This window comes from Lampris incognitus, chromosome 2, assembly GCF_029633865.1.
Source record: "Lampris incognitus isolate fLamInc1 chromosome 2, fLamInc1.hap2, whole genome shotgun sequence".
Classification (NCBI taxonomy): domain Eukaryota; kingdom Metazoa; phylum Chordata; class Actinopteri; order Lampriformes; family Lampridae; genus Lampris; species Lampris incognitus.
Genome location: NC_079212.1, coordinates 142420042 through 142444858, shown reverse-complemented (window position 1 = coordinate 142444858; position 24817 = coordinate 142420042). Strand labels below are relative to the sequence as shown.

Here is a 24817-nt window from a genome sequence, read left to right as displayed (position 1 = left end):
GATAGATAGATAGATAGATAGATAGATAGATAGATAGATAGATAGATAGATAGACAGACAGACAGACAGACAGACAGACAGACAGACAGATGGACAGATAGATAGACAGACAGACAGACAGACAGACAGATAGACAGATAGATAGACAGACAGACAGACAGACAGACAGACAGATAGACAGATAGATAGATAGATAGATAGATAGATAGATAGATAGATAGATAGATAGATAGATAGACAGACGGACAGACAGACGGACAGACAGATGGACAGATAGATAGACAGACAGACAGACAGACAGACAGACAGACAGACAGACAGACAGACAGACAGATAGATAGATAGATAGATAGATAGATAGATAGTGTGAACTGACCTTGAGTTGATCAGAGCCAGAGCTTTGAGGGCTTGGGTCAGCCACAGGTCTGTCAGGACCTCCATCTCTCTCCTCAGCTGGAGCCACTCCTCCCGCTTTGGGCTGCCCAGCAAACCTACCAATCAGGGAAGAGCACAGTCTTTTTTTTTTGTGTGGAATCCCCCCCCCTTTTCTCCCCAATTGTACTTGGCCATTTACCCCACTCTTCTGAGCCGTCCTGGCCTCTGCTCCACCCCCTCTGCCAATCCGGGGGAGGGCTGCAGACTACCACATGCCTCCTCCCATACATGTGGAGTCTCCAACCGCTTCTTTTCACCTGACAGTGAGGAGTTTCACCAGGGGGACGTAGCGCGTGGGAGGATCACGCTATTCCCGCCAGTTCCCCCTCCCCCCTGAACAGGCGCCCCGACTGACCAGAAGAGGCGCTAGTGCAGCGACCAGGACAAATACCCACATCTGGCTCCCCACCCGCAGACACGGCTAATTGTGTCTGTGGGGAAGCCTGACCAAGCGGGAGGTAACACGGGGATTCGAACCGGCGATCCCCGTGTAGGTAGGCAACAGAATAGACCGCTATGCTACCCAGGTGCCCATTCATCCTCCATTTTTAACAGCTCACAGTGACTTGGATTGGGAGGGACTTTTTAGCAGCCATGCTTTAAGCTGATCAGTTCGCTGCAAAAAAATAAAATAAAATAAATAAATAAATAAATATTTATTTATTCCCTTATTTTCCTCATTTTCTGTTGCCTGGGGAAAAACAGTGCCTTGTGACACTATTTTGTCTCTTTCCAAATAAATGTAATATGAAATATTATTCATTTTAATAATTAATAATAATATTAATTAATATTATTATTCAATATAAAAAAGTAATATTATAATAATTTTATATTTAATAATTTAATGAATAATGTAATATTTAATTTAATATGATAATTTAACATGACCGACTGGGACCGACAATGAGGATTAGGAGCTGCTTCATGCTGAATCCAGATGCTTGTCTCCAGGTGTTGCACCCAGTGTGCAAATGAAGAACACCAGGTTTGCAGCACCACTGAGGTAAGCAGCGCTTTATGGCTGGCAGGGGAATTAACCCTGCACCCCACCATACGTCCCCTGCGTCACATGGGTCTCGCCATCTTTGATGCCCCCATATGACCCAGAGCAACGGCAACGTGGGTTTTATAGAAATCACGACAGCAATCAGTTCTAATGGATCACAGTTATAAAGCGCTTTGTCTGGACACCCAAAGCGCTTCACAGTGAAGGGGGGACCTCACCTCAACCACCACCAATGTGCAGCACCACCTGGGTGGTGCGCGGCAGCCATTTCGCATCAGAATGCTCACCACACATCAGCTTGAGGTGGAGAGGGAGGAACCACTCAGCCAATTACATGGGGGATGATTAGGTGGCCAGATGGAGAGAGCCAGGTTGGGAATTCTGCCAGGACACCGAGGACACCCTACTCTTTGCGATAAGGGCCATGAGATCTTTAATGGCCACAGTGAGTCAGGACCTCGGTTTAACGTCTCACCTGAAGAACGGTGTCTCCTACAGCACACTGTCCTCATCACTGCACTTGGGCATTATATATATATATATATATATATATATATATATATAATTTTTCTTATTAGGACCAGAGGGAAGACTGCCCCCTAATGGCCCACCAACACCACTTCCAGCAGCAATTTACCCAGTTCTACCATGCTATACCAATATGTTTTCCAACCATTATCCAAACTGCTTATCCCAATCGGGGTCGTGGGATGTTGGAGCCTATCCCAGCAGTCTTTGGTGCAGCAGGCGGGGAGACACCCTGGACAGGCCGCCAGTCCGTCACAGGGCCCGCCCACACACACACACACACACAACACACACTTCCTACTCGTGTTAAAGGGCAGATGAGCTGAAACGGTTGGTCTAACAGGGTGCTGATGGACGTGAGCGATGAACCCACCCCCGACGTTGTTCTTGTATATGTTGTAGATCTCCTTGACCCGACGGTACCGGAAGGCCAGTTTCCTCATCCAGTCCACTCCTCCATGGACGCCAGAGCCCAGACACAGAGAGCCGGCCCCGGCCGGGCTCTGGAACCCGTCCGTCCCGAAGTTATACGTGCTGCAAAATGACACCGGAGAAAAAGGTCAAGACGTGGAATGAAATCAGCAGCTGCTGGGACACAAAAGTCCCTTCAGGAGAGTCCACGGGGACGTCGTCCATGTTGCTGGAGTACAGGATGAGGTACATGTGACTAGTGACAGAGGAAAACAATGATGATTTTTTTTCTTTGATTCCCCCCCGCCCCTTTTTCTCCTCAATTGTACTTGGCCAATTACCCCTCTCTTCCGAGCCGTCCCGGTCGCTGCCCCGCCCCCCTCTGCCGATCCGGGGAGGGCTGCAGACTACCACATGCCTCCTCCCATACATGTGGAGTCGCCAGCCGCTTCTTTTCACCTGACAGTGAGGAGTTTCACCAGGGGGACGTAGCGCGTGGGAGGATCACGCTATTCCCCCCAGTTCTTCCTCCCCCCCCGAACAGGTGCCCCAAACGACCAGAGGAGGCGCTAGTGCAGTGACCAGGACACACACCCACATCTGGCTCCCACACCCGCAGACACGGCCAGTTGTGTCTGTAGGGACGTCCGACCGAGCCGGCGGCAACGCGGGGACTCGAACCGGAGATCCCCGTGTTGGTAGACAACGGAATAGACCGCCACGCCACCCGGAGGACGCCTGTGTGCATCTGTTCAGTAAGTGGTGCAGGAACCACTGGCAGTCAGAGCTGCTGAGACACGTGACAGGTGGGTCTGTCCACGGCTCCGTCGCACGACACTGATAAAGTAGGGACGCTTTCCTGCAAAGCGCACGGGGAAGGAAAGAGAAAATAAGACATTAATCAAAAGTCAGGCAGCCGCGACCGAACAGCCACACAAGCGCCACCCAAAAGGAAACACGGGGAGATGAAAATCAAAGAAAGGGCTCGTGCGATATGGTCGTAGCTCCGGTCCTGGCACGAATTCGTGGAAACATTTACGGTAATGAGCTCAAGAGGAAAAGAAACATTTGAGATTAATAAAATTTTTAAAAAAAGAGCCCATGTAAACTGTATTAAAGAGAGAGTTCACAAAGGCTCTTAGGCAACATGTAAGTGTTCTCAAGTGACTGTGAAATGGATCCTACAGCACCCCAACACGTTCACACAGTAAAACGTCTGCAGCAGCGGAGGAGGATGATGAAGAGATGTTCTGAGGAGAAGTGAAAGACTCATGGAAACGCTCTGACGTTATATGGCTGGGGAGGAGAGGGAACGCCACACAGGAGCGGATGTACACACACACACACACACACACATTCACACCTAGGGACAATGTAGTGCGGCCGATTCACCTGACCTACATGTCTTTGGACTGTGGGAGGAAACCGGAGCCCCCGGAGGAAACCCACACAGACATGGGGAGAACATGCAAACTCCACACAGAGGACGACCCGGGACGACCCCCAAGGTTGGACTGCCCCGGGGCTCGAACCCAGGACCTTCATGCTGTGAGGCGAACGCGCTAACCACTGCGCCACCGAGCCATATATATATATAGAGAGAGAGAGAGAGAGATAGAGATACATATATAGATAGATATATGTATAATTTTTTTATCACTCAAAGTTGTTAAATGGCAGATCAACCTTGTTCTGCCATTTAACTTTTTTTTTTTATACATTTATTTCTGATTTTTCCCTTTTTTCTCCCAATTTAGTGGCCAATCGATCCCTATTTTAATTCAAACACCCACCCTCGCACTGTATGCGTTCGCCAACTGCATCTCTCCGGCCGGCAGTCTCGAAGGAGACCGCCTCGCCACTTTCGTGACAAGGCGAATCCAGGCCGAACCACTGTTTTTCCGACACACACAGAGACGCATTCACGTGACGAACACAAGCCGACTCCGCCCCCCTCCCGAAGACAGCGTTGCCAATGATTGCTGCTTCGTCGAGTCCGGCCATAGTCGGATCTGACGAGACCGGGGCGCGAACCCCGGTCCCCAGTGGGCAACTGCATCGACACAGAGCCGATGCTTAGACCGCTACACCACCGCGGACCTCCATTTAACAACTTTGAGCGATAAAAAATATATCTGTGCTCCTGAATTGTTGAGCTCTTTTTTCTACAGCGAAGGTTTCATTGCAACATCCTGTGGACATATACATATACAGTTAGGTCCGTAAGTATTTGGACAGTGACACAATATTTGTAATTTTGCCCCTGTACAACACCACAGTGGATCTGAAATGCAGTACCCAGTATGTGATTGAAGTGTGGACTTTCGGCTTCAATTTAAAGGGTTGGACAAAAATATTGCATTAACCTTTCAGGAATTACAGCCAGTTTTATACATGGTCACCCCATTTTCAGAGGATCCAAAGTAATCGGCACTTGACTAACAAGTGGTTTCATGGGCAAGTAAGACCTTTTCCATCGTTACTCCATGACAAATCAAGCAGATAAACGGTCTGGAGTTCATTCCCAGTATTTGCATTTGGTAGCTGTTCATCGGAACTCTCAACATGAAGTCCATAGAGGTGTCAATACAAGTGACGGAGGCCACCATTAGGCTGAAAAAGCAAAGGAAATCTATCAGACGGATAGTAGTAAACACTTCAGGAGTGGCCAAATCAACATTCTGGTAGATTCTTAAAAAGAAAGAATGCGCTGGCAAGCGCAGCAACACCAAAAGGCTTGGAAGACCACAGTACACAACTACAGTGGATGATCGCAGAATTCTTTCCCCAGTGAAGACAAACACAGGACAGGCTTAAATATAAGCATTATGCTTCTGCCGGTGCCTTTTCAGTCACTGTTTTGAGCACATTGTTTGTATTGTAAACATGTGCTATTTGTGGGTGACTGATTAAAACTTAAACTAAACTTAAACTAAGCTAAAACTAAACATTCACAACATCTAGTGAAGTCAAAAACACTCTTGAGAGGCAGGGGTATCATTGTCCAAGTCTACAATCAAGAGACGCCTGCATGAAAATAAATACAGGGGGTTTACGACAAGGTGAAAACCACTGGTGTCGCTTAAGAACAGGAGGGCCGGATTAGATTGTGTTTAAAAACATGTAAAAACCTACCCAGTTCTGGAACAAGGTTCTTTGGAGAGATGAAGCAATGATTAACTTGTACCAGAAGGATGGGAAGAGGAAAAGTGTGGAGAACAAAAGGAACAGCTCATGATTCTCAGCACACCATATCATCTGTCAGACATGGTGGAGGTAGTGTTATGAAATGGGCATCTGTGGTTGCCAATGGAACTTGGTCAGTGGTGTTCATTGATGATGTGACTACTGACAGAAGTAGCAGGATGGATTGTGATGTTTATAAGGATATACCATTTGCTCAGATTTAGCCAAATGTCACAACACTGAGAGGACGGCGCTTCACACTGTAGATGGATAATGACACAAAACAAGCTGAGAAAGCAACCCAAGAGTCTCTCAAGGCAGAAAAGTGGAATATTCATCAGTGACCAAGTCAGTCGCCTGACCTCAACCCAACTGAGCATGCTTTTCACTTGCTGGAGATCAAACTAATGGCCAAAAGACCCACAAACAACCAGCAACTGAAGGCAGCTGCCGTTAAGTCTTGGCAGAGCATTTCAAAGGAGGAAACTCAGAATTTGAAGATGTCGATGGCTTCCAGACTTCAGACAGTCGTTGACTGCGAAGGATTTTCCTCCAAACATTAAACATAATTGTTATAATCATAGTTATGTTTGTTTGTCCAATTACTTTTGAGCCTCTGAGAATGGGGTGACCCTGTATATCCATGGCTGTAATTCCTGAACAGTTAATGCCATATTTTTATCCAACCCCTTAAATTGAAGCTGAAAGTCACATCTCAAATACTTCATGTCAAATCCACTGTGGTGGTGTACAGGGGCAAAATTACAAATATTGTGCAATGGTCCAGATACTTATGGACCTAACTGTATATATATATATATATATATATATATATATATATATATATATATACACACACACACACACACACACACACACAAACTTATAATGCCATTTCCCCTTCTCGTCCATCCCCACAGTGGAACCCAGGGCCAGGTCTGGGCCAGATGTCATAACAGAGGTGTCGGAGCCCTGCAGTAGAAGTGTAAACAGAGTAGAGGGGTGGGGGTGGGGGGTGGGGCGGAGGAGTGGGGGGCCCTCACCTCAGGTCCTGCCCGTTGTCATCCGATGCCACGTCATCAATGTGAACCTGGTCGCATTCCTGGCAAATGAAAAGGAAAGCGGATATATCAGGCGGAGCAAGCAGATCCGTTTCAGAGCGGGGAGCTGTACAGGCAGGTCTGTCTACAAAGAGCCTCCGGGAGCTGTGGCAGGTCAGGAAATAAAAAACGAAATAAAAAAACCTCAAATCTAGCAAAAGACAAGACAGGAGGAAATGACTTGCCACGGCATGTGGACGTGGAACAGAGAGGCACCCAGACAGGATGGAGGGTTAATGGTTCATGTGGCTGAGCAGCACGGTGGGACAGTGTTGACGAGTGTGTATGACTGCAGCAGATAAAACTTGATTCCTTCCTGTAGGGAACGTGCATCGTGCAGCATCCAGGCCACTCAAAAAATGATCATGGGAGAAATTACAGGGGGGTAGAAGGATCAAGGGCAGGCGGATATGCGAGAAGTGAATGGATTGTGATAGTGTGTCTTCTACTGGGTTGTAAAGTTCTTCAAGTCTTACAGGGTTTAGGGGAGAATCTAGACCTTCGTTTGCTTCAGTTTACTTAGAGGATCCCTGCTCTTTTAGAGAACGTGAGACCTTCCATCAAATCTAATGAAAATTGGGGCATCTGGGTAGTGTAGCGGTCTATTGCGTATAGTACCAACACGGGAATCGCTGGTTTGAATCCCCTTGTTACCTCCGGCTTGGTCGGGCGTCCCTACAGACACAACTGGCCATGTCTGCGGGTGGGAAGCCGGCTGCGGGTATGTGTCCTGGTTGTTGCACTAGCGCCTCCTCTGGTCAGTTGGGGCACCTGTTTGGAGGGGGGGAGGGGGAATAGCGTGAGCCTCTCACGCGATTCGTCCCCCTGGCGAAACTCCTCACCCTCAGGTGAAAAGAAGCGGCTGGCGACTCCACGTGGATCGGAGGAGGCATGTGGTAGTCTGCAGCCCTCCCCGAATCGGCAGAGGGGGTGGAGCAGCGACCGGTGACGGCTCGGAAGAGTGGGGTAATTGGCCAAGTAAAATTGAGGAGAAAAAAGGGGGGAAAAATCCCTCCCCCCCAAAAAATTCCTCCCTATCTAAGTAATTAACAGACAACCAAATATGATTAGTGAACAATACCATCAATTAGGATGGTGTTAATTAGGATGAAGTAAGTCATGGTCAACACAACGTGGAGCTCAACATCCAGAACAATGACTACGTCCCATATCAAGACAGTGCAGGTTACAGATAAAATCCAAAATATCACCGTACCCATCGGCTGCAATAACATAATACTGTAAATAGGCTGTTGTAATATTAGTGTTTGCATTGTGTTTATTACTGTATTTGCGATAGGCTGGTTAAAATTGCCATTGTTGAAGACACATTCTAATATCCTGCAACCAACAATGCTCTTTGTGTCCACCACAACCCCATTAGATTCCAATCCTCTCTGTTATTCTCATTTCTCTCCTACACTATCCATCCAGTCCAGGTTTGAGCCTCTAAATCCTACTTACTCTCTTTTTCTCTCTCTCTCTCTCTCCCTCTCTCTCTCTCACACACACACACACACACACACTGATGGAGTGGAGTCATCCTATAACTCTTACCAGTTGTCACACAGTGACCTGGGACAGACAGACCCCCTCCTATCACCTTTCAGCCAGCAGGAGACGGAGGGAGACGCTACCTCATCGCCCCTTTCATCCTCACCGTATATTGCTCCATCTTTTTAACCCGCGACCCCTCAGCCCACTCAGGTACCATCATTCCCTGGCAGAGCCTTTAACACGGCTTTTAGTGCAACAGCGGTCCGTCGCCCACGTTAGCGTAGCGCTGCCGCTACAGTACACCACAGCACTGTACTGGTGCCCCTCTCGTTTTACAGTGACGTAACTGCCCCGGCCTGCACGCAGGGGAAAATATCGTATAGCCGGGGTAAATATACCCAAACCAATTTCTCCCACTGGGAGGTTTTGAAGAACGTTTCACTTAAAACTATAAATGTACTGCACTATTGTTATACTTTGTGTACTATCTGTTTACTACTGTGGAATACTACATGATTCATACCACAGAGTAACCGAGATTAATAGATAGATAGATAGATAGATAGATAGATAGATAGATAGATAGATAGATAGATAGATAGATAGATAGATAGATAGATAGATAGATAGATAGATAGATAGACAGATAGATAGATGGATGGATGACGGCCGGACAGACAGACAGACAGATAGATAATGTGTACCAGAGAGTAATGTACCAATTCAAATCCCTCGTATGTGATCATACTTGGCCAGTGAAACGGACTCTTAAACTCTCTTTCTCTCCTACTTAAAGCCGACCTGGAGGCCATGTGTGCCAATTACAACGCAATTATGTGATTTTCTGGTGGTGTAACAGTAATGAGGGCCACCATTACGTCCATAAGCCGCAGACACGGCTTCTGATATCTGAGGGAAAGGACGAGGCAATTGAGGTGCATGACTTAACATGAGTTGTCAGCCCGCTGCTGTATGAAGTCTTTTTTCTTTCTGGAGATTTGCACCGACAAAAGAGAGAGCGAGAGAGAGAGCGAGAGAGAGAGAGAGAGAGAGAGAGAGAGAGAGAGAGAGAGAGAGAGAGAGAGAGAGAGAGAGAGAGAGAGTAAAGAAAGAATGCGACAGAGAGAGAAGAGAGTAAAGAGAGAGCGAGCGAGCGAGAGAGAGAGAACAGAGAAAGAGAGCGAGACAGAGAGAGTAAAGAGAGAGAGCGAGAGAGAGAGAGAGAGAGAGAGAGAGGGAGTTAAAACCAGGTTCTGAGATGGTTTTGTTGGCCTTCTTCCCTCCTCTTTAACTGCTTCTCCTCCCATTTGACTAATTTTCCCGTAATCGCTGTGCAAAGTGAGCTCGCTCATTCTCTCTCTCTCTCGGTTTCTAATCCACGTCTTTGTCAGAACAAGGCAGAGGAATGTAAGACGAAAAGCCTTTGTATATTTTTTTCCCAATCACTGACAGGTGGTAAAACTACACTTTAATTACTTTGGACTACTCCAAGAAAAGCCATTTTGGGATGTCACCTAAAAAACCCGAAGTGGATCATTTCGGTGGAATCGTCACAGCGAACCCATCGCCTGCCAACACAAACCCTGATTCTGCGTGTTTGCTGCGACGGGGCAAAAGCCAAAGACAGACAGTTTGGAAAATGCTGTACTAAGACCTAATAGAGGATAGATGCTGGGCGAGCGGAGCGCTGCTGTACAATGGCTGCCACTGTGCCGTCAGCCAGTTTGGAAAGAAAAAAAAAAGAAGAAAAAAAAAAAGAGTCCTGAAAAGTCCAGGCAGAGGTTTAAGGCCTTTGTGGGAAGGATTTTCTGCGCAGACGGGTGCCAGCTCGTACCGATGTGGATGCGTTCTTGCAGCTGCTGGCGGAAAATTTTTGGAAGCGGGCACCAAGTGTCACAATCATCACAGAGACACGGAGACGAGAAGAGGTTAACAGGCTACACGTAAAATCAATGAAGAAGAAAAAAAAAGAAAAAAGGATGGGAGTGCAGCTGCATCTCTAAAAATAAGTTTTGATGGAGGCTGTGACATCATCGGCGCTCGTTGAGCGATTACAAATACCATATTAAAAACAACATAAATTTATTCATCTCTATAATGAGGGCAATATCTTTGCCCTTATAGAGATTATCTTTCTCCTTTAACTTAATTATTGTGCTGATCCAGCCTGTATTTTCTACACTGTAAAAAACTGTTGTTTTTATGGTTAAAAAAAACTGTTAGCTGTGGTTGCCAGAACTTTACCATAAAAAATAAGGTAGAACCTTTTCTACTATTACTATACTATATGATTATACTATACTATATTATTATACAATACTATATTATTATACTATACTATATTATTAATGTAGTGAATTCAGGGGGCAGCTGGGAATCCGCCGCAGCCGGGAATCGAACCCGGATAGCCCACACCAAAGGCGACCGCAGTAGTTGACTGGTTAGCACCATTACCAGCACAAAGGTTAGTACATTTAATGGTGACAAAATGTATTTGTAACAAAAAAATAAATGCAAAAATTACAGTGCTGGCTATTATATATATTACGGTATATTTCCATTATAAAAAAATGCAAGGGTATTTAACGGTGGAGTAATGTACTTTTTCCAGAAAGATGTAAAAATTATTGTTTTGGATATATATATATATATATATTTACAGTTTCTCACTGAGACAGAAACTGTATTCGACCTATTAAGTTTACAGCCTTTTACGGTCACACCTCGACAGTTTTTCACTGTATACGCTACAGACATTTTTTTTACAGTGTATGTGCCAACAACTAAACAACAATAAACTAAACTAAAATCTCTGATTCCTTTACCTTGTGCCCTCTAAATGAAACAATTCAGGGAATAACTTTTTCTTTTAAACTCGTTTTGGTCGTATAGCTGTCAGACAGGTTTTTACCTCCAGGTCATTGAAGAACAGTCTGGAGTCTGCCAGGTTGAAGATCATCTCCTCCATCCAGAGGCCCAGAGATACCGCTTTGGAGGAGTCCTAGAAAACACACACACACACACACACACACACACACACACACACACACACACACACACACACACACACACACACACACGCACACGCACACAAGCCGTAGTATTAATAATGTTAATTGAGTTCCACATCTGATCTTTTTCTCAGAATTTGCTGAGGGTTGAATTTCAACTTCTAATCCGACTCCGTCTGTACAGCAATTACTGTACTTCTTAACACTGGAACGACCGGGATTTCATTCCTACCTAAAAGACCATGGGCGGTCATTTTGACCGCCCATGGTCTTTTAACTCCATATTCTGTCAAGATAAATACCCAGTTGAGATATTAATGCACTGCATAGGTTAGTATGTCTGTTATGAAACTAACTGACACCACAATTAACATTTTAACAACTGTAATACTATTTTTAAACAATTTAAACTTCAGAGAGACATGGTCAAACTTGAATAGCAAAATTGAAAAAGTGAAAATATGACCTGAAAAACAAAACGGAAAACACATATTGCTAATCTAACAAACGTAACAAGGCCTATAAAACCTGACATGTAAAAAAAGAACTGAAAATAAATATTGAAACAGTCCCAAACAACAACCGGAACTCAGAAACTACTACAACGACCGTGGCGGTCAAAATGACCGCCACGGTTTTTAAACTCTATATTCCGTCAAGAGAAATACCCAGTTGAGATATTAATGCATTACATATGTTAGTATGTCTGTTATGAAACTGACACCAAAATTTACATTTTAACAACTTTAATACTATTTTCCAAAAAATTTAAAATGGCCGCTGTCCAACGCCTGTACATACTGCAACGCCTTGCATGGTGCGTCTGTAGCGGCGTCTGTAACCAGACATGGTGGCAATAATCACAAATCAAGTTTAGACTATTTCTCTGCACTGGAGGACACTAGTGTGTTTCTAGGACAGAGCGACGAACTTCACGAAGGAAATGACGCCACCAACACACGTCATAAATAGTCACATGACGCGCACGATCACACACAAATTACATGCGGTCATTGTGACGGCTCATGGTCGTTTTAGGTAGATCTGATCGTGACTTTTTTTGTGTGTGTGCGCAATTGATCTAAAACTCTAATGCAAACTCTAATGCAAATATATGCAATTTTAGGAGCACTCATGGAGCGGCAGGTCTGTATCTTTTTTTTTTCTTTCACAAAGTTGTTAAACTTTGAAAATCCAAAACCGTCAAAATGACGGCCTTGGTCGAATCCGACAAAAAAAAAAAAAAAAAAAAAAAGAAGAGAGAAATGTATTCTGTACAACCGCTTGAAAAGCAATCTATACTTCAACACAGCAGTTGTTTGCTGCCATTAATACAAAACCAGTTTAAGTCTTAGCAACAACACTATGCACTTGGAAAAAAAAGAGCTAAAGCTCTGAAGAAAGAAAAGGTTGTTTTTGTTGTTTTAAGTGAGCTTTACGTCCTGTGGTCTGACCTGGTTAATAAAGATTGTGCAATTACAACAGCATGTCATCACATCAGGGCTGCACCCTCCATGATTGAATTAAGAGAAGACACGTGTGAGGGGCGAGGGCGATGGCATCATAGGTCTGGAATTCTGAAACCGAGAAATGGATGTCCGAGCTCCTCACCCTATCTCTAAGGCCGAGCCCAGACACCCTGCGGAGGAAACTCATTTTAGAAACTGAAAGGAGTCAGTTGAGGTGGTTCGGGCATCTGATTAGGATGCCTCCTGGGCGCCTTCCTTCGGAGGTTTTCCAGGCACGACCAACTGGGGGGAGACCCCGGGGTAGACCCAGAACTTGCTGGAGGGACTACATGTCCAATCTGGCCTGGGAACGCCTTGGGATCCCCCAGGAGGAGCCGGAGGGCGTTGCTGGGGACAGGGACGTCTGGAGTGCCCTACTTAGCTTGCTGCCACCCCGACCCCACCCCGGAGAAGCGGCTGAAGATGAGTGAATGAAATAAATGCGATTGTTTAACATCGTTATTCGTGTCGTGGTCGGGGCCCTGTCGCCACGTTCGCCTCGCCTCGTCTGTCTGAACACACTTCCATCCAGCTCCCTCGCCACCTGCACAGACACGAACTGCCTCCATCAGCCAGCAAACAGACAAGCGCCTGTCAATCAACCCCTTCTGCTGCGCTAACTGTCTTATGACCTCCTTTGTTCTGTTTTTGTCATTCCTTTTTGTCCTGGCCTGTCAAGCCAAGCTGAGGTTTATCGTCCGCCAAGGGAGTTTGCATAAATTCTCAGGATCCTCATGTAAGAAAATGTATGAAATGAGGAAGAAGATGGGCGTGAAGCAGAGGTGTGTGTGTGTGTGTGCTTGAAGGGTTGAATATTGTTTTACACCTGCATGCTAAAACCGTAACGATGGTTCCAGGAAGAGTTGCAGGAATATCAGGTTATCCGTCTAAGACACCTTAAAATTAAATTTTAAATTGTGTCCCTACAAACACAATTGGCCGTGTCTGCAGGTGCGAAGCCGGATGTGGGTATGTGTCCTGGTCGCTGCACTAGCGTCTCCTCTGGTTGGTCGGGGCGCCTGTTCAGGGGGGAGGGGGAAATGGGGGGGGGGTAGCATGATCCTCCCGTGTGCTACGTCCCCCTGGCGAAACTCCTCACCGTCAGGTGAAAAGAAGCGGCTGGTGACTCCACATGTATCAGAGGAGGCATGTGGTAGTCTGCAGCCCTTTCCGCATCAGCAGAGGGGGTGGAGCAGTGACCGGGACGGCTCGGAAAATAGGATAATTGGCCAAGTACAACTGGGGAGAAAAAGAGGGGGGGGGGTTATTTGGAATCTTCAGTTGGAAAAATTCCTTTTTAATAGATGAAAATATCTTCATGTAAACGTAGCGAGTGTTTCTTCTTCATACGGGTATCTCTCTCAACGCTGTACCCTCGCCCTCTCTCTCTCTCGCTCTTTCACACCCACTCCCAAAGCCAAACAAATAGCCAAGTGTTGGGTTACATTACCACCAACCAAGTGCAGTTCACACTTGTTTCTTAATAAGCAAACAGTAAATCTTCAGCGGTGGGGGGGACACAGTGGAAAGCCACAAGCCATCACCTCTTAAATATTTTGTAGGTGTAATGTTGTCTTGCAGAGCGGCAGAGCCGGTGTGTGAATACTGTGTGTATTGTTTTAATGAGGGCTGTGGTATACTTGTTTGGCAGGGAGAGAACCCGAGAAGTCAGCCAAGGGTGAGAGTCGGATTAGAGCCTCTAAAACGGAAAAGACTGGCCCTCCTCTAAGGCAACCCTGCTCAAAACAAAACAGAACAGAACAGAATACTTTACCAAGTGGAATACTGAATATTGATTATTGAATACTGATACAAGTACAATAGTTTGAAGTGGATAAACCAAATAGGCTAGTAAATAACACAATTATACCAATCGTGTATAATTATGACGTATAAATTAAAGTTACACTAACACAGTGGTTTTACATCTATGGGTCCAGATTGGATTTCCATAGAAACACAATATTTAACGTTGACATGCCTTGTCCGTTTCTCTCTTTTTGACGTGTGATGAGAAAGAAAAAAAAATGCTTATTTTCTTCAGTCCCAGGCCAAAAAAATCTCCAAAGGTGGGTCACGGCACGAAAAAGTTTGGCAAAAACCTGTACTAATAAATTATATTGATATATATACATTTATAGTTAATATACTTATATACTATCTGTATTATAACATTCATTCCTAATACTATTAACCTAGGGTACCAGCAAGGGTTAAAGGGAAGCTTTACAAGATGGTTGTGAGACCAGCTATGTTGTATGGTTTGGAGACAGTGGCACTGATGAGAAGACAGGAGGTGGAGCTGGAGGTGGCAGAGATGAAGATGATAAGATTCTCATTGGGAGTGATGAAGGAGGACAGGATTAGGAACGAGTATATTAGAGGGACGGCTCAGGTTGGACGGTTTGGAGACAAAGCAAGAGAGGTAAGATTGAGATGGCTTGGACATGTGTGGAGGAGAGATGCTGGCTATATTGGGAGAAGGATGCTGAATATGGAGCTGCCAGGGAAGAGGAGAAGAGGAAGGCCAAAGAGGAGGTGTATGGATGTGGTGAGGGAGGACATGCAGGTGGCTGGTGTGACAGAGGAAGATGCAGAAGACAGGAAGAGATGGAGACAGATGATCCGCTGTGGCGACCCCTAACGGAAGCAGCCAAGAGTAGTAGTAGTAGTAGTAGTAGTAGTATTGGTGGTATTGCTTGTTCAAGGATACTTTGATAGATACTGCAGTATATCCCCCTAAAGTACACTAACTTGTGGGGACTAAAAGTGCACTTACAAGAACGTTAACTATAGTGTTCAACAAGTGTACACGTACAAGTACATTTCAAGTATACTATGCTCAAATTAACCTAATGCGAGTACAGCAAAACAAAAATAAAAGTACACTTTCCTACTAAAAGTGAGCCGGGGTAAATTTCTTTTTCTAAGGGACGAGTCAAGCCGGGCTCAAGTCGGGGTGGGGGGGGGGATTCACATGCCGACGGACACTTCTGCCACTTTAACGGGACGGACAGAGAGATGGACCTGAGGAGGGGGGAATGGGACAGCCTTGCAAAGGACAGAGGGAGTGATGAGGTGAGAGAGATATATATAGAGAGAGATGACAGCAAAGAATAGAAGGTGGGTGTTAAAAGCTTAAAGTTGGTGGTGGTGGGGGGAGTGTTCCAACATGGGACGCTCTCCTCATTTGATAATGGAGATAATCATCTATAATTAGTCTCCTTTGAAAGACCATTTCTACAGCGAGAAAGTGAGGATGAATAGAAGCAAACAAGAAAAGGCTCAGGTAATCCCAGGCAAAAATTCTAGAACAATGGTAGAAAAGAGGGAAAAAAAGAGAAAACAAAAGAAAAAAGTAGAAGACACCCCCCCCCCCCCGGATCAAGCCATTAAAGGCCACCGAACTGTTATTACACAGTGTTTAGTTTGGAAAAAGAGAATTCACACGGCCGAGGACGGAGCTGGTGTCGTAAGCAGCAGCATGATAGATGAGATAATGGAAGAGCTATTACGGAGGGACTCGACTCCTCCTGCTGATCTCCCTTCACCTCTGGCTCCTGACTCGGTGAGAACGACCGTCTTTCAACAGGGCCATTAGTCTCTCCCGCTGCCCGAGCCCAGACTTGCCTCCACCTATAGCTCCCACACATTAGCTTTAAATGTGAGCAGTTCAGTTAACATGCTGTCAGGAGGAGAACCCGCCATCTTTGAAAACTTGACGAGAGCAAAGAGAGAGACAGCTGCGATTCTTTGATTCTCACTAAGAGCAACAAACAACAATGATTTACAACTCAAGCTGAATTGGAAGGTTATCCGTGTTCTTAATCTAGCTGCTAATATCAACAAGTGCATTGTGACAGCTTATAAACGGCCTGTTACTCATTTATGAATCACTATTTATGTCTACTCAGTATAAACAAGTAGCAAATTCCCGCTTCTGGTGGGGGAAGATGGCAGCGCAAATTCACGTTTGCAGCGGCTGCACCCATTGCCGTCCATGCAGTGTCTTTGTCCGCGTCTGCGTTTAAGTTTTGTCTTCGTTTGATGGCTGGGAGAGCTTGGTCTGCTGCGTCTTGTGGGCGCAGGTACCACGGCCCTGCCTGGATCTGCGACCGAGGAGGTAACACCGAGGGCGGTCTGACAGCACGCGGAAGCGGGGCAGGCTAAGCGAATGGCTAGCCCATGCAGACCGGCAGTTCTGATAACACCGAGGGCGGTCTGGCGGCGGCCTCGCATGGCGTTGACTGTGGTGGTTTTGTTGTCAAGTCAAGTCCATTTTATTTGTATAGCCCAATATCACAAATTACAAATTTGCCTGAGTGGGCAAGACTTTTTTTAGTGTCGTCATGTGGGGTGTGGGGAGGTGTGTCGAGGGTGTCTGGCTGGGACAGCTGGCGTTGCATCGGCTGGGGGAGCCTGGTCTGCTGCGTCTGGTGGGCCCAAGGACCACGGCCCTGACCGGAGCTGCGCCCGAGGCGGAAGCAACGAGGGCGGTCTGACAGAACGCGGAAGCGGGGCAGGCTAAGCTAACTGCTAGCCTATGCAGGCCGGCAGCTCCGACAGTCGTCCCCTGACTGGTGTTCGTTCTCCTGGACAGTGATTTATTTATTTATTGTTTGGATGTGTTAGCTTAGATATATGTTTTAGTGTGTTCTTGAAGTTCTTGTAGTTTTTGGATATGTGCTTTTGTCTTTGTGTTGCACCACTGCGGGTTGGGGGAAACAATATTTCGTTTCATTTCATGTGCGGAAGTACATGAAATGAAATGACAAGTAAAGAGTTCCTGATTCCTGATAAAGCATGAACAAAACAAGTCACTGTGTTCTTGGTCGACAGTCGGAGTCATGTGAAATGTACTGGCTGCAAACAGGCAGCCAGGAAGAAGTGCTCATTGTGTATGTCTCATACGCCGTGGTGGCGCTAGGGGCTGTTGATATGTTTTTCTGCTGCCAATCATTCAGTTCCTCTACGCCGCATGTTTGAGTTTTGAAGTCAGCGTCCGTCCAACTGAGCCTCCCTGCAAAGGCAGCGGGGCGTCCAGGGCGGTGGTTGGAATCAGGAATTTTGGCCCATCAGCCATATTTCAACACATTCGCTCGCCCTCATTCTTTTCTCTCTCTCTCTCTCTCTCTCTTCGTCCCTCCACGACAGAGTAGAAAGTAAAAGAAACAAGGGCATGCAAGGCCCGATGAGGCTGACCCAATCAGGGACGGACGGAGGGTTACACAGCTCTCAAACTCCCATAAGCCTTGTGTCAACCTACCGGGGGAGACCGTGAGAATTCACAACACGGAGACGAGCCAAAAACAAGAAACACACCACGATACCCCCCCTCCCACCACCACCACCACGACCATCATACCCCCCTCCCCTCCGTCAGCTGCCTGCCCGTTATGTAAAGGTCCATGCCTGGCTGTCAATCACACTGCTGGATGCTGGGGCAGCCAAACAACCCCGCTGCATTATGAAAAGAAACAAAGGGGTCGGAAAGGCAAAACAGCCAGCGTGTGAAAGTGCTCACGGAGGAGACCTGAAGGTCAAGTACACATCTCAGGGAGTCAGCCCCGTTACTGTTAGCCAAATAAACACTCCGACCAAGCGCCACCAAGGATTATCTCAACGAAGAAGATGGATGACCACGAAGGCGCTTGGCGGCCATGGTGTACCCGCCGCAGGATGAACCACAGTGAACGTGACACACATACAGCGAGTGAGATAAAGAGACGTACCTTGCCAAATCGCGTCGAGAAGGATCCCGTGAGAAGCGAGTGGAAAATGATGATGGTTTCATCAAGGTCCCAGATAAACACACGCTGCAGTGAAATAACAGACACATGACTTTAGCCTTATGAAACTTTCTGTGTGTGGTTTTGTGTGTATGTGTGCGTGTGTGTGTGTGGTTTTGTGTGTGTCTGTGTGTGTACCTCTATATCAGAGTCCAGCGGTGGAGCGGGGTCACTGACTCTTTTCCTTCCCCGTAACTTCCCATCCGAACCCCTTCTGGCTGGCACCCCTTCCTCTTTACCTGGCGTGGGGGGGCTGGGAGGCGGGTGGTACTCTCCTGGTACACACACACACACACACACACACACACACACACACACACACACACACACACACACAAGCAGATTAGTTGCAACAAAAAAAAGTTTCATTAAAAAACATTTTTTTCCCATGACACAACCCACAGACATGGTTTTGTCCCGCCCCCTCAGACTTACCCGCATGTGACTCCGGGCTGTGAGTGGACAGCATGGCGGGGTGCTCTGGGTGCTGGTAGGCTAACGGGGCTGTGATGGCGGCCGGGCTGATGTTGCTACCCGTAAGGTAAGGGCTGTTGTAGTGATGGGAGTTGTAGTAGGGAGAGTACTGGCTCTGGCTGTAGCTGGAGTAGGCCGAGAAATCCTGACAAGATGGAGGCAGTAGGTTGATTTGTTAACACACGTGAACAGAAGGAGATAGCCACCATTTGAGAGCGTCACTTGACAAAGTGATTCAAGGTGCCAAAGAGGGGGCGTCCGGGTAGCGTAGTGGTCTATTCCGTTGCCTACCAACACGGGGATCGCCGGTTCAAGTCCCCGTGTTGCCCCCAGCTTGGTCGGGCGTCCCTACAGACACAACTGGCCGTGTCTGCAGGTGGGAAGCTGGGTGTGGGTATGTGCCCTGGTTGCTGCACTAGCACCTCCTCTAGTGGTAACACAGGGATTCGAACCGGCGATCCCCGTGTTGGTAGGCAACGGAATAGACCGCTACGCTACCCGGACACCCAGTTTGTCCGTTTTTCTTTGGAATGGATAAATGAGAGCATTCCGCCCAGGCTGAGATGTGTCTTGTTTATGAAACGTGCCATGTAACGCTGAGGTACTGACTTGTTGGGTGGGGTTGAAAGGGGTCGAACCAGTGATTGCGTTGGTACCTTGGAAAATCCCAGATGAAATACTGCCACCTGCAAATGGAACAAGTAAATGACATGAAGACGTCAACAACCCGGTCAACCAAGACGACACCCTCCTGTGCAACAAATGAAAGGGAAACAGTTTTCATCATTACATCTATATATGCATATGTTGCAGGGACAACACTCCCTTCACTTCACAGTGAAGCTTCATTTCACAACGTTGTGACATTGGATTTTATCTGTGGAGTTGTTTGGGTGACCATCCATCCATCCATCCATCCATCCATCTATCCATCCGTCATCCAAACCACTTATCCTGCTCTCAGAGATGCTGGAGCCTACCCCTGCAGTCATTGGGTGACACGCTGGACAGGCTGCCAGACCATCACAGGGCAAACACAAACACACACACACACACATTCATACCGAGGGTCAATTTAGTACGGCTGCTTCACCTGACCTACATGTCTTTGGACTGTGGGAGGAAACCGGAGCACCCGGAGGAAACCCACGCAGACACGGGGAGAACATGCAAACTCCACACAGAGTGTGACCCGGGACGACCCCCAAGGTTGGACTACCCCAGGGCTCGAACCCAGGACCTTCTTGCTGTGAGTGTCTGGGGTCTACAGAACTGCGCCCCCTGGAAAATCTGAAGAAACCAACCAGACAGCAGCCTGCTCGCCACAAGTTTGAGGGCTTACATAAGGTATGGTTTGGCCGGCGTCCCTCACCCAGGAAGTATATATATTCAGACAGGAAGTATATGTATTGAGACAGAAACCAACCAAATACCATTTGAACCAATATTTAATGGCTGCTGACAGGCGCTCACAGACTGAAAACACTTTTATTTCATCATTATTTGCATCATACAACTAAATTATATTTAACATGTTAAGTAGATTTTCATCTCTTGATATTTGAAGGGGGCGGTGCCCCAGCGCCCTCTACTGGTCAGCTGCCACTGGAGGCAACCACGCTAACCACTGCGGCACCGTGCCGCAGGGTGACCATGTGGACGCTAAATGTAATGAACTCCTCCCTGTGTGCGAGAGGTGAGCGCTAGACAGGTTCGGATTGTGATTCATGGCGGAAACGTTATCGCAGGTGGGAATGTCTGCAGCTTGCTGCTGATTCTGGTGCAGCGCTTCTCAGGGAATCTTATCAGGCTTTCCGAGCCAAGGTAGGAATGCCCTGCTTCAGGCGATCTCCTCCACATCATCACACGTACACACATGTACACATGCACATATGTGTGCTTGTAGGCATGCATGCACGCACAAATATGCACACACACACAAACACATGTGGTGTTGTCTCATCTTTGCAGTGGTCATGCATACTGGATGTCATCAATCGATTTTTTTTTAAATTTAAGTCCAAAATGACAGAAACGGAGACAGAGAAAGGAGATTGTAATGCAGGTCTGGTCAAGTCAGCAGGATGCTTCATAATTCATTCATTCGTTCATCATCAGCAGCTTCTGCGGGGTCGGGTCTCGATGGCAGCAAGCTAAGTAGGGCACTCCAGACGTCCTTCTCCCCAGCAACGCCCTCCAGCTCCTCCTGGGGGATCCCAAGTGGTTTCCAGGCCAGATTGGACATGTTGTCCCTCCAGTGAGTTCTGGGTCTACCCCGGGGTCTCCTCCCAGTTGGACGTGCCCGGAAAACCCCCAAAGGAAGGCGCCCAGGAGGCATCCAGATCGGATGCCCGAACCACCTCAACTGGGTCCTTTCGATGCGAAGGAGCAGCGGCTCTACTCCGAGCTCCCTCCGGATGTCCGAGCTCCTCACCCTATCTCTAAGGCTGAGCCCAGACACCCTACGGAGGAAACCCATTTCAGCCACTCGAATCCACGATCTCACCCTTTCGGTCACTACCCAAAGTTCATGACCACAGGTGAGGGTTGGAATGAAAATTGAGCTTTGCCTTCCGGCTCAGCTCCCTCTTCACCACAACGGTCCGGTACAACGTCCGCATTACTGCTGATGCTGCACCAATCCGCCTGTCAATCTCCCGCTCCATCCTACCCTCACTCGTGAACAAGACCCCGCGATACTTGAACTCCTTCACTTGAGGCAACAACTCATCACCAACTTCATAATTTCATAATGTGCTTCATAATTTCAATGGGTTTTTTTTGTTGTTTTTATTTATTCTATTCTACCTCTACCATCTAAACAATGGGCCGTTTGGCCTTCAGCTACACTGCACCTATAAACAGGGATTTGTTCTCATAGCTGAGTACAACAAGAATGGTGCTGGGTTAAAAAGGGAACTGCACAGTGTTGCTCTGAACGTGGCATTCCTCTATCAGACCCGTCATCCGACAGTGTTTGCGGAGGATTGTCTGACACTGTTGCCTGCAGGGGGAAAAGTTGCCGGGTTGTGCCAGGAAGGCCACATAATTACAGGCAAGCTTTGCGAAATTAATTTAGTTGTCATTCCCGTGATTGACACCTGACCCAATACTAGCTGGGTAATCCTGAAACAGTATTTGCAAATAACCCTTCAGACAATAGTTGCCCCAGCTTGCCCATCCGGTTCCTTTAAATGACATTCGTCATTAGATTATCCTCGGTTTTACAAATGATTACACCTCATTTCCTGCGGACGGATCTGCAGGACTCGTTTACTTTTCACATACATGTCAGCTGCTGTTTATTTTATTTCAAAAGTAGCCCAAGGGCATCGGGAACCCATACAAATTAAAGCACCAAAAGGGAGTTTTGGATTTCTGGTGACTTTGTGCGCCCCCTGTGGACAAAGGTGGTACTGTTTCGTGGGGGGAAAAACAAACTATTTCCTGTAAGCAATTTCCCTTGTAGCAAAGATCTCGATTCATCCTCTGGTTACTCATGCATTAGTTTTGAGGGGAAGAGAGACAGAAAGACAGAGCGAGAGATGTAGCAAAAGAGAGGGGGGGTGGGACAGAGTTGTAGCGAGCGAGAGAATGAAGAGAGAGAGAGAGAGAGAATATGGTCATGCCAATAAAGCCCTGTTTAATTGAATTGAATTGACACAGAGAGATGGGAAAGATGTAGCGAAAGGGAGAGAGAAGGAAGAGAGAGAGACGGGAGAGAGCGAGAGAGAGAGAAGGGAAAGAGATATGTAGTGAAAGAGAGACAGAAGGAAAAGAGAGAGATGTAGTGAGAGAGAGAAGGAAGAGAGCAAGAGAGATGGGAGAGAGATGTAGCGAAAGAGAGAGAGGAGGAAGAGAGACAGACAGGGAGAAGGGAGAGACAGACGTAGCAAAAGAGAGAAGGAAGAGAGATGTAGCGAAAGAGAGAGAGAAGGAAGACAGAGAGGGGAGAGAGAGAGATGGGGAGAGAGATGTAGCAACAGAGAGAAGGAAGAGAGATTGAGAAGGGAGGGGTAGAGAGATGAGAGACAGAGATGTAGTGCAAGAGAAAGAAGGAAGAGCGAGAGAGAGAGAGAGAGATGAAGCGAAAGAGAGAGGGAAGAGAGAGAGCGATGGGAGAGAGAGATGTAGCGAAAGAGAGAGAGAAGGAAGACAGAGAGAGAGAGAGAGAGAGAGAGAGAGAGAGAGATGTAGCGAAAGAGAGAGAGAAGGAAAACAGAGGGGAGAGAGAGAGATGGGGAGAGAGATGTAGCAAGAGAGAGAAGGAAGAGAGAGAGAGAGATGTAGCAAAAGAGAGAGTTAGATGTACTGAAAGAGAGAGACAGAGAGAAGGAAGAGAGAGTGAGAAGGGAGGGGTAGAGAGATGAGAGACAGAGATGTAGTGCAAGAGAAAGAAGGAAGAGCGAGAGAGAGAGAGAGAGAGAGATGAAGCGAAAGAGAGAGGGAAGAGAGAGAGCGATGGGAGAGAGAGATGTAGCGAAAGAGAGAGAGAAGGAAGACAGAGAGAGAGAGAGAGAGAGAGAGAGAGAGATGTAGCGAAAGAGAGAGAGAAGGAAAACAGAGGGGAGAGAGAGAGATGGGGAGAGAGATGTAGCAAGAGAGAGAAGGAAGAGAGAGAGAGAGATGTAGCAAAAGAGAGAGTTAGATGTACTGAAAGAGAGAGACAGAGAGAAGGAAGAGAGAGTGAGAAGGGAGGGGTAGAGAGATGAGAGACAGAGATGTAGCGCAAGAGAAAGAAGGAAGAGCGAGAGAGAGAGAGATGAAGCGAAAGAGAGGGAAGAGAGAGAGCGATGGGAGAGAGATGTAGCGAAAGAGAGAGAGAAGGAAGACAGAGAGAGAGAGAGAGAGAGAGAGAGAGAGAGAGAGAGAGAGAGAGAGCGATGTAGTGATGTTTTGGTAAAACAGCTGTTTGTGGGCTATACAGCCATGAGGTAATGTATTTCTAATTGTGGCTCTGTGTCCACTCTGCGAGCCCTAAATCAGTTAGCCAGGTTTTGCTGGGAATCTAACTTGGGAGACAAAGTATTTTAAATCGTTTTACACAGAAATACCTCATCTTCTCGCCAGTGGTCACACTGAATGGTGTTGGCCGTGTGATGGCATCAGAAGTAAAGTGAGACCGGTGTAGAACTGCTCATGCTGGCTCGAAGTACCGGTCCCCAGTGAGAGGTACTGGACTGCAGTGACGGTCCTACTAATCCCTACGCGTTTCCCTTCACCTCCTATACGCTCCACATCCTCCTCTACCTCGCCGTCATCTTCTATGCATTCTTTTACCGCTCTACTGCTCCCCAGCTCCCACTCTTCAACCCTTCTCCCCCCCCTCCTCCTCCTCCTCTTTCAATGACTCATCCTCATTCTTCATCCCACAGTGAATGACAAACTGGAGAGCCGTGACCACCGACGGCTCCCAGCACGGCAACAGCAGGACGAATACAGGAGTGTGTGTGTGTGTGCACGCTTGTGTGTGTGTGTAGGGGGAGAAAGAGAGAGTGCAAGAAAGAGAGTGAGAGAGCGAGAGAGAGAAAGCGAGAGAGCAAGAAAGAGAGAGCGAGAGAAAGAGAGAGAGAGAGCATGCAGTCATACCAACAAAGCATCACTGAATTGAATAGAATTGAGAACGACAGGGAGAGGGGGGGGTGAGAGAAAGAGAGAGCATAAAAGAGAGCAAGAAAGAGAGAGTGAGCGAGAAAGGGAGAGAGCAAGAAAGAGACAGCGAGAAAGAGAGAGACAGAGGGAGAAAGACAAAGAGCAAGAAAGAGAAAGAGAGAGAAAGAGGGAGACAGCGAGAGAAACAAGAAAGAACTTAAGAGATAGTGTATAATGTAAGAGAGAGTAGATGTTCACGTGTGTGCGTGTAAGCGTG

The 24817-nt window shown here is 47.0% G+C and overlaps 1 protein-coding gene across 2 annotated transcripts in view; it reads right to left on the bottom strand.

Annotated features, from left to right (window-relative positions):
* The window catches only part of eya2 (EYA transcriptional coactivator and phosphatase 2), a 43355-nt gene that overhangs the window by 5714 nt on the left and 12824 nt on the right, over positions 1-24817 (bottom strand). For both annotated transcript variants that reach the window (XM_056272943.1, XM_056272944.1), the window contains exons 5-12: positions 19558-19634; positions 18910-19093; positions 18613-18749; positions 18418-18501; positions 11078-11167; positions 6613-6671; positions 2346-2506; positions 377-491 (exon numbers count right to left, since the gene is read on the bottom strand). In XM_056272943.1, coding sequence (XP_056128918.1) covers positions 377-491; positions 2346-2506; positions 6613-6671; positions 11078-11167; positions 18418-18501; positions 18613-18749; positions 18910-19093; positions 19558-19634 — 907 coding nt within the window. The remainder of the gene's footprint in view (positions 1-376; positions 492-2345; positions 2507-6612; positions 6672-11077; positions 11168-18417; positions 18502-18612; positions 18750-18909; positions 19094-19557; positions 19635-24817) is intronic.